Raw genomic sequence first — 9,232 nt, 5'->3', positions numbered from 1 at the left:
CTGGAAGCGAGGAAAAGGAGGAGAAAGATGGCCTGGAATGATGCTGGCACCAGTGGGAGAACCAGGAGCACGAAGTATGAGCTGTGTGGGATGCAGGAGGAGGTGACACTTTGGCTCAGACCTGTGGGATGAGGAAGAAGAGCCTGGTGTTGGCATCCAGCAGCTCCCATCGATCCTCCAGCCCCCACTCCCGCTCACCATCCAGGTCAGGGATGGCTTTGAGGTGCTCCAGGTGCTTTTCCAGCCGGCTTTGTGCATCTTCCAAGGCTGTCAGCATCAGCTCCAGGCTCTGGTTGACCTTCTGCAGCTTCTCCATCACCTCCTGAAGGACCAGGATGCTCTCTGCATATGGAAAAGATGGAAGCAGCAGTGGGATGAGCTGTGGAAGATGCACCCCAGTGTGAAAAAACCTGGGAATGGGATTAGCCATGTTCCCACCTGGCTGGGGATGAACATCCTGAGGTCTTTCCTGCTCCTGATGGAAGTTGGATGGGAGAACTTGGTGCCCTCCCTGGAGCTCTGCAGCCCCACGGCTGCTCACATTCCCTGTGGGGTGGGAAAAGAGATTGGATCAGTCCCAAAGTGGGATATGGGAATGTTGCAGCATCCCAGCCCTGGTTCGTACCCATCCAATGGGCGATGTCCTGCACGAGCTGGGCCATGGGGAGCTCATCCTGAGCTGACCTCATCCAGGTCTCCCAGAGCTCCTCCTAAGGAGAATATTTGGGGGGATAATGATGGAGGAATGCTGGTTTTCCCCATGGACACCCCAAATGCACCCCTGGGTGCTCCCAGCACAGGACGGGGGACAGAGGAGGGGGTTTGGGGATCTAAAATATGGAAAAAGGTGTGAACTCACCCCAGAATTCGGCCTTCACCCCCCAAAAAACCATCCCTACACCAAGCAAAGAGGCTGCCCAGGATGGGGGGTCCCAGAATCCAAATTTCCCAGCCAGAGGGAATCCCACAGCCACCAGACAGTAACAGGAGTCCAGGTGTGACATCTCCTGGGATGTGGCTTCATCCCAGAACCAGCTGTCACCCGTGGTTGTCTTGAGGGGGATTTGTGGGGGGAACCCCAGCTCTGGGGGGGGAGGGGGTCCCCACCTTCTCTGGGGGAGCAGCAAGGCCCAGCCACCCCAAAAACCCGGCAGTGGCACAGAGGAGCAGCACAGCCCAGGAGCTCTGGAGCAGCATGATGGGAATGGAGGGGGTCCTGTGGGAAAAGAGGGTGGGGAAAAGCGCCCACATTCATGTACAAATTACAGGACACCCCCTCCCCAAATTTCAGGGTCCCCCCCGCCAGTGGAACCTCCCATAGTCCCAGGGATGCTGGTGGGTGAGGAGCACCCTGGAATGGGAAGCAGCTCCCACATCCACCGACAAATTAGGGGACATCCTCCACAAACCCGTGGATGCCGGCGGGTGGGGGAACCTGTGGGGCCAGGAGAGTGGGAAGCACCTCCCACATCCACGGACAACTTTGGAGGCCTCCCCCACGCCAAATTTAGTCCCCCACCCCCGTGGTGGGGACCCCCTCGTGGCCCTAGGGGTGCCGGGGCTCCGCTGAGCGCTGCAGGGAAGGTTCGGAAAGGTTTTGGGAATGGTTCGGGAATTCCCTCCAGGACCCCTACGCGTGCACCTCCGCGAACCACGTGCCGCCGGCGCCTGCGCAGTTTCCCGTCTTTACCCCGTTCACCCCGCCCCTTAACGGCTGATCCACCAATAGAAGAAAGGGGTGTGGCTGCCTGAGCCCAATCAGGGCCGGGAGTGTGGCTCTGGGGGCGTGGCCTCGCGTAGCGATGGAGGAGTCCGAGCTCTGGGTCGGGTTCGTGGGCGCCGGGCGTATGGCCGGGGGGCTCGTCCGGGGGCTGCTGCAGGCGGGTACGGCATGGGGGGCGACCGGAGGCTCCGTGACACACGGGCAGGGGAGGGGACACGGCGACAGTCCTGGTCTGGCGCCTTCCCGGCGCGTCCTGTGGCGCGGGGAAGTGCGGGGGGACATGGGGACAGCGCTGCTCTGGACGCTCCCTGCACTCCCTTCCCTGCTGTCCAGTGGAGGGACATGGGGACAGTCGCGTCTTGACCCGTTCCTGAAGTGCCAGCCCGCCCCTGGGTCCTTGTCCTCCAGTGCAGGGACATGGGGACAGCCCTGTCCTGGCTCGTTCCCAAGGTGCCAGCCCTTCCCCAGGTCCCTGTGCTCCATTGGAGGGACATGGGGACAGCCCTGCCTTGGCCTATTCCCAAGGTCCCAGCCCTTCCCAGGTCCCTGTTTTCCATTGGAGGGACATGGGGACAGCCCTGCCTTGGCCTCTTCCCAAGGTCCCAGCCCCTCCCCGGGTTCCTGTCCTGCACTGGAAGGACATGGGGACAGCCCTTTCCTGCCACCCTTCCCTGGGGACCCTGCTCTTCCCTGGTGTCCCTGTCCCCCAGATCAGTGTGGGGACATTGGGACAGCCCTGTCCTGCCTCTCTCCCTGACATCCCTGTCCCACAGACAGTGAGAGCACAGCCCTGTCCCTGCTCCCAGTGTGTCCCAGATTGTCCCTGTCCCATAGCACAGTGTGGGGACAGCCCTGCCCATTAGGGTCACCTCCATTGTCACTGCGCCCTGACACAACTGGTGCCAGCCACACTTGCTCCACGTCCCCCTTTGGGATCATGCTGGGATTGTGGGAATCACATCCCGGTGGAAATTGGGGTGTCTGGGCTGTGCTGGGGTGTCCCCCCAACCCTGGGGCCACCCTGGCCACTCACACCATTCCCTGTGTCCCCAAAGGAAAGGTTCCAGCCAGCAACGTCCTGGCCAGCGCTCCCTCGGACAAAAACCTGGATGCTTGGCGGGTGAGTGGGGCCAGGGGGGTGGGAGATTTTGGGGTGTCCCTCACTGTGGGCTCAGAGCACCCTTTCCCCCACATTCAGGAGGGGTTTGGCTCATCCTTCCCAGATCTGGGTGAGATCCAGGCAGAGCCTCGGTGGCTTTGTGACCAGAGCAGGTCCACAGGCTGTGTCCCTGCCTCTGGATGTGCCGTTACCATGGGGGTTCTGGTTTTGGGATGCTGTTTTGGGGGATGCTGGGCTGTGATCCCTCTCCCTGTCCCTGGGCAGGAGTTGGGCTGCCGGACCACACACTGCAACCTGGAAGTGGTGTACAGGAGCACCCTGGTCTTCCTGGCCACCAAACCCCACATCCTGCCAGGTGTCCTGGAGGAGATCCGTCCTGCTGTGGGGTCCCAACACATCGTCGTGTCACTGGTGGCTGGTGTCACCATCCAGACACTGCAGCGGGTGAGACTCCTCCTTCTCCTTTTCCTTCTTTTCTCCTCTCCTCCTCTTCCTTCTCTCCTGCTCCTCCTTTTCTCCTTCTCCTCCTTTTCCTTCTTCTTTCCTGCTCCTCCTCTTCTTCTCCTCCTCTCCTTTTGCTTCTGTTTCCCCTCCTTCTCCTTCTCCTTCTCCTTCTCCTTCTCCTTCTCCTTCTCCTTCTCCTTCTCCTTCTCCTTCTCCTTCTCCTTCTCCTTCTCCTTCTCCTTCTCCTTCTCTCCTTCTCCTCCCCTCCTTTTGCTTCTGTTTTCATTTCTTCTCCTCCTTCTTCTCTCCTTCTCCTCTCCTTTCTTTTTCCTCTTCCTCCTTCTCCTCTTCCTTCTCTTCTTCCCTCTCCTCCTCATCCACCTCCTCCTTCTCTCCTCCTTTCTCTTTGTCCTCATCCTGGTTCTCCTCCTCCCTTCTCCTCCTTTTCTCCTTTTGCTTGTTTCCCCTTCCTCTCCTCCTTCTTCTCTCCTTCTCCTCCTCCTCTCCTTTCTTTTTCCTCTTCCTCCTTCTCCTCCTCCTTTTCCTCCTCATCCACCTCCTCCTCCTTCTCCTCATCCTTTTCCTCCTCATCCACCTCCTTCTCCTTCTCCTTTTCCTCCTCATCCACCTCCTTCTCCTTCTTCTCTCCTTCTCCTCCTCCTCTCCTTTCTTTTTCCTCTTCCTCCTTCTTTTCCTCCTCCTCTTCCTCCTCATCCACCTCCTCCTCCTCCTCTCCTCCTTTTTTGCTTGTCCTCATGCTGGTCCTCCTTCTCCTTCTCCTTTTCCTTCTCTCCTTTTGCTTCTGTTTTCCTTTCCTCTCCTCCTTCTCCTCTCCTTCTCCTCCTCTTCTCCTTTCTTTTTCCTCTTCCTCCTTCTCCTCTTCCCTCTCCTCCTCATCCACCTCCTCCTTCTCTCCTCCTTTTTCCTTGTCCGCATCCTGGTCCTCCTTCTTCTTCTTCTCTTCTCTCCTTTTCCTTCTCTCCTTCTCCTCTTCTCCTTCTCCTTCTCTCCTTCTACTTCACTCCTTCTCCTTCGCTCCTTCTCCTCCTCCCTTTCTCCTTCTCCTCTTCTCTCCTTTTCCCCTTCTCTTTCTCCTTCTCCCCTTCTCCTCCTCCTTTTCCTTTCTCTCTTCCTTCTTTTTCATCTCTCATTCTCCTCTTCCTCCTTTCCTCCTCCTCCTCTCCTTTCTTCTCCATTTGCACCCAGGCCCATGCAGGACACACCTCTGTGGCCTTGTCCCCACCCAGCTGACCCTCCAGCTCCCTCCCCGTGCTCCTCACTTCTCCGCCAGCCTGATGGGTGACACCCCCCGGTGTCTCCAGTCACCTTTGAGTACTTCCCATGGCTGGCACCTCTTCTCCCATCCCCGTCTTTTCCCAGTTCCTCCCGCCCGGGACCAAAGTGCTGCGGATCATGCCCAACCTGCCCTGCGTGGTGCAGGCAGGGGCCATGGTCTTTTCCCGGGGCAGCAACGCGGGTGACGAGGAAGCCGCGCTCCTCAAGAGCCTCCTGTCCTCCTGCGGCCTCTGCGAGGAGGTCCCCGAATCCTACATCGACATCCACACCGGGCTCAGCGGCAGCGGCGTGGCCTACGTAAGCCAGAGGGACAGGGGATGCTGTCCTGGGATTTGGGGGTTGCCCTCCTTGCTCCAGGCTCACCCCTGGATGCTCCCCTCTTCCCAGGTGTACCTGTTTGCCGAGGCGCTGGCCGAGGGCGCGGTGAAGATGGGAATGCCAGGCGCCTTGGCCAGCAGGATCGCGGCACAGACGCTGCTGGTGAGTCCTTGGCACACGCTGGCATTGCCCCCCTTCCCTCCTCCCCCTGGGCTCCACAACATCCATTGGGATGAGGGAGGAGGTGCTGGAAGCTGCCCTGCCTCAGTTTCTCTTCTTGGAAGCAAAAATGAAGCCACCAGAAAGACAAAGGGCATGGCGGTGGGACAGTCCCTCGCCACGGGGGTGTTGGGATGGTGATGCCATCTGTAGCCACGATATTTTCTGAAAAATCCTTTCCTTGGGATTTTTCATCCTGAGAAGCTGAGAGGCCTCAGGAACGAAATGTAAACAATGGTTATCTGCTGCTGTGGAATGCAACAGGTGGATCTGTGATTGGTCTCATGCATTTGTTTCTAATTAATGGCCAATCACAGTCAGCTGGCTCGGACTCTCTATCTGAGACACAAGCCTTCGTTATTCGTTCCTTCTTTTTCTATTCTTAGCTAGCCTTCTGATGAAATCCTTTCTTCTATTCTTTTAGTATAGTTTTAAAATATTATATATCACAAAATACTAAATCAAGCCTTCTGAAACATGGAGTCAGATCCTCGCCTCTTCCCTCATCCTCAGACCCCTGTGAACACTGTCACAGCCACCCAACCGTGGAAAGGGGAATTTGGCAAGTCCCAAATCTGCCCTTCTTGGTGTCCTGGTGTCCCGTAGGGCGCAGCCAAGATGCTGCTGGAGACGGGGGAGCACCCGGCGAAGCTGCGGGGGGACGTCTGCACACCCGGGGGCACCACGATCTACGCCCTGCACCAGCTGGAGAAGGGAGCGCTCCGGGCCACCGTCATGGATGCCGTGGAAGCCGCCACCAACCGGGCCTGTGAAATGGCCAAGGACTAGTGAACGAGCCCCTTCTGGGACAGGAGGGGTGATGGGGACCAAAGCGAGCTCCTCTGAGGAGCAGGGGGATCCTGACATCTTCAGGAGAACGTGGTTGAGGGTGGGAGGCGGTGTGGACACGTGTTACCTCTGCAGGGCTGGAACCAAATAAACGTGGCCAGAGCAATGGGGAGTGTGGCTTTTTGTGGTCCCTGTGGTCCTGGGAGGCCACCACAGGGTCACTTCCATGGGGAGGAGACATCCATGGATGTTTCCAGGGATGGAGCTGGTGCCACGCTGGCTCCGTGCTCACTGGGGATGGTGCTGGCACCAATGTCACCAAGGATGAAGCTGGTGTGGGATGTGCAGCACTGAGGAGAGACTTTTGGGAATGAGGTGATCCCAATTTAACCCTGCTGAGGCTGGGAGAATGGCTGCATCCCTATGGTCAGAGCCACATCCATGAGGATGCTGCCCACACTCCAGAACTATGGGCAAGAGCTCAACCAGCCAAAAAAAACTGCACCATGATCCCTCCCTGGCACCAGGGAATGGGATGGAAGCCCTGATCTGCTCCCATCTCCAGGAATATCGAGGGGGTAGAAACTCAAACTCGCCCATCAGGAGGGGATCTGAGCCTTCTCCATGCCCTAACTAAGCTCTGCTTGCCTCCCAGCACCTGCACACACGCAATTAGATATTATCTGGGAACTGCTTTGAGGATGAAAAGGTTTTTTCCGGGCAAAACATCACTGGTGGGAACATCTGGATGCTGAGCCCTGACTTTGGATAAGGGCCTGGAGTGCCAGAACACAGGGAATGGCTTCCCACTGCCAGAGGACAGGGTTAGATGGGATATTGGGAGCAATTCCACCCTGGGAGGGTGGTGAGGGGCTGGGATGGAATTCCCAGAGAAGCTGTGGCTGCCCCACCCCTGGAAGTGTCCAAGGGCAGGCTGGACTGAGCTTGGACCAACCTGGGACAGTGTAAGGTATCCCTGACCACAGCAGAGGTTTGGAATTTGATGGCCTTGCAGGTCCCTTCCAACCCAAACCATTCCATAATTTTATATTCTCACCCCCACAAACCAGTTCAAAGACCTCCAGCCCAGCACCTTCTGCCGATCTTTGGAACATTTTTGCCACACAACTAAACTTTCTTTCATTCACAAACTCCTGTTTGAAATGAGCACGTCCCAAGCTCCAGAATCTTTTCATGGGGCGATTTTAGTGTAAAAGATGATAAACAGAAATGTGATTTTACACGATCACACCCCATTGGTGTGGGGAAGGCCACACTGGAGAGGACACAACCCCATGAAGATCCCCCTGGTGCTACCCCAAATCCCTCTGGGATGGCTCCACCTGGCAGTTCACAGACGACAACCTCCACGTGGGAATAAAAATCCATTTAATTTCCATAAACTCTGCAGCAAGGAGACAAAGAACCAACAAGTAAAAACCCCCACCCGCCCGCTGACATGGGGCACGGCAGCACTGAGGAGTTAATTTCATTTCCCCCTTCCAGTAATTCGGCTAAACACCCTAAAATTTCATCCAAATCAGGTCAGGAGCTGCTAAATTCCCATCAGATGCCTCCAATATTCCAAGGCAGTGCCAGGAGCCCAACCTCAACTCACCCAGATGTGTCCTCCAGCCCCGGCCACCCCACAAACCCCGTGAGAACACCTCAATCCCCAACCCTGGAGCCTTCAGCTCCATGGGGATGCTCAGATGATGGTACCTGGATCACCTGTGGTCCAGGTGTTCCCAGCTGTGATGGGAATGATGGAGGTGACTCTTCCTCATGGATGCCACCCAAGCATCCCTTTCCCAATCCAGTGCCTGAAGGAAATTGTCTTAAACCAGCCCCAAACCATCTTGGTGTAACAGGATTCTGTTTCAGCAGTGGGAAGGGCGTCACCAGCCTCTTCCAAGGTGGAATATTTCCCCTGCAGCACCTCAGGAGTGGCCCATGTCCAGCTGGCTGTGCCCACCTCAACCCTGCTCTGGGATGTGGGGATTTTTCAGGGTAACACCCCCCATTATCCCATGGACACTGAGCAGGTCCTTCCCTCACCCCTTCTCCCCATGGAATTGGGGGAACTGGGCAATTTTGGGGGGTGGCATCCACCCCCCTTCTGGCAGTGCCAGTGACCAGGGGCCACAAGGGACGTAAAAAATAGCACCTCCTAAATATATTTAGGTAAGGAACAACCCTGGGATTCGAGTTGTTGCACAAAAATCCCCTGAATTGTGACCCACAGGCATCTGGGCTTCCTGATCCCCAGGGAGTCATGGTCACAGAGGGGCAAGTGGCACCTCCACCACCATCCCCCTGGGACAAATGGGGTGTCCCCAGCTCTGTGGCCAGCCAGGGGTGGTTGGTAGCCAAAAAGTGGCAGCTGGCCCTGCCCTAGGATTGGGGGCTGCGGCCACGGCGCAGCCGCTGGGCCATGGAGATGAGGGAGCGGAGCTGCACCAGCTTCAGCGGCCCCACTTCCCGGGGGTCCTGTCCCTCCAGCCAGCGCAGCGCCGTCTCCAGACCCTGGATGGCTTCCCCAGCCGTGGGCAGCAAAGGATCTCCTCCTTCCTCACCCCTTTTGCCACCAGCTGCTTCCTCCTCCTCCTCATCCTCCTCCGCCGCGCAGCCCTCGGCGCCTTCCTCCTCGGCGTCCTCCTCGCCATCATCATCCTCCTCCGCACCTGGAGCTGCATCATCCAAGTGCAACCAGTCGGACACTTCCTCGGGAGCCAAGCACTTGAAGGCCAAGGCGGCCAGGTGGGTCAGGTCACTGAAGACCTTGCTGTCCCCTCCGCCTTCCTCCGCTCCGGGGGTTTCCCCATGCTCTTCCTCGCCGGGCTGGGGCTCGAAGGCGGCGCGCAGCCCCAGCAGCCAGCACTTCTCGATGGATCCGGGCGGGATGAGATCCCAGGAGAGCCCAGCCAGGTACAACATGTCCTTGAGGAGGAAGGAGCGCACGAAATCCGCGGGACTGCCGGGGCCGCCGCAGGACACGGCCAAGCGCAGCAATTCCCGCTTGTAGAGCTGCTTGAAGGCCGACACCACCCCTTGCTCCAGCGGCGCCGGGATTCGGCCTCCTGCTCCGGCCAAACCGCTCCCAGAGGGACCCTTGGAGAGGAACAGCGCACGGATGGACCCATCCGGAGTCTGGAGCGGTGGAGAATCCTCAGCCCCCGCTCCAGAGCGGTTTGGAGCGGAGCTGAGCAGCAGCACGGCCTTCTGCTGCAGGCAGCTCCGCCTCAGGTACCGCTTCACCCCCGGCACGAAGTCCTCAAAGAACCAAGCCCGCAGAAGCGCCGGCGCCAGCCGGGCCTCGCGGC

At 58.1% G+C, this 9,232-nt stretch overlaps 2 protein-coding genes across 2 annotated transcripts in view; one reads left to right on the top strand and one right to left on the bottom strand.

Moving 5' to 3' along the window:
• Positions 1-1,769: 1,769 nt before the first annotated feature.
• Positions 1,770-6,075, top strand: PYCR3 (pyrroline-5-carboxylate reductase 3). Its single transcript, XM_005429940.2, has 6 exons — positions 1,770-1,884; positions 2,779-2,843; positions 3,108-3,287; positions 4,668-4,880; positions 4,971-5,063; positions 5,727-6,075. The coding sequence occupies exons 1-6, from the start codon at positions 1,803-1,805 to the stop codon at positions 5,907-5,909; spliced, it is 816 nt and encodes a 271-aa protein (XP_005429997.1). The 5' UTR covers positions 1,770-1,802; the 3' UTR covers positions 5,910-6,075.
• Positions 6,076-7,281: 1,206 nt separating this feature from the next.
• Positions 7,282-9,232, bottom strand: part of TIGD5 (tigger transposable element derived 5) — a 2,859-nt gene continuing 908 nt past the window's right edge. The window contains 1 exon segment of the mRNA XM_031064412.1: positions 7,282-9,224. Within this exon segment, the coding sequence (XP_030920272.1) occupies positions 8,304-9,224 (921 nt within the window). The 3' untranslated portion in view covers positions 7,282-8,303.

Source organism: Geospiza fortis, unplaced genomic scaffold (assembly GCF_000277835.1).
Source record: "Geospiza fortis unplaced genomic scaffold, GeoFor_1.0 scaffold543, whole genome shotgun sequence".
NCBI lineage: Eukaryota > Metazoa > Chordata > Aves > Passeriformes > Thraupidae > Geospiza > Geospiza fortis.
Note: the sequence above shows the minus strand (reverse complement) of the source record. Positions and strands in the feature narration are given on the sequence as shown.

Excerpts from the sequence above, each read along its gene's own strand:
- PYCR3 (XM_005429940.2), top strand. The coding sequence starts at position 1,803 with ATGGAGGAGTCCGAGCTCTGGGTCGGGTTCGTGGGCGCCGGGCGTATG. Across the intron at positions 3,288-4,667 it reads CCATCCAGACACTGCAGCGG|TTCCTCCCGCCCGGGACCAA; the intron begins GTGAGACTCCTC and ends GTCTTTTCCCAG. Across the intron at positions 4,881-4,970 it reads GCGGCAGCGGCGTGGCCTAC|GTGTACCTGTTTGCCGAGGC; the intron begins GTAAGCCAGAGG and ends CCCTCTTCCCAG.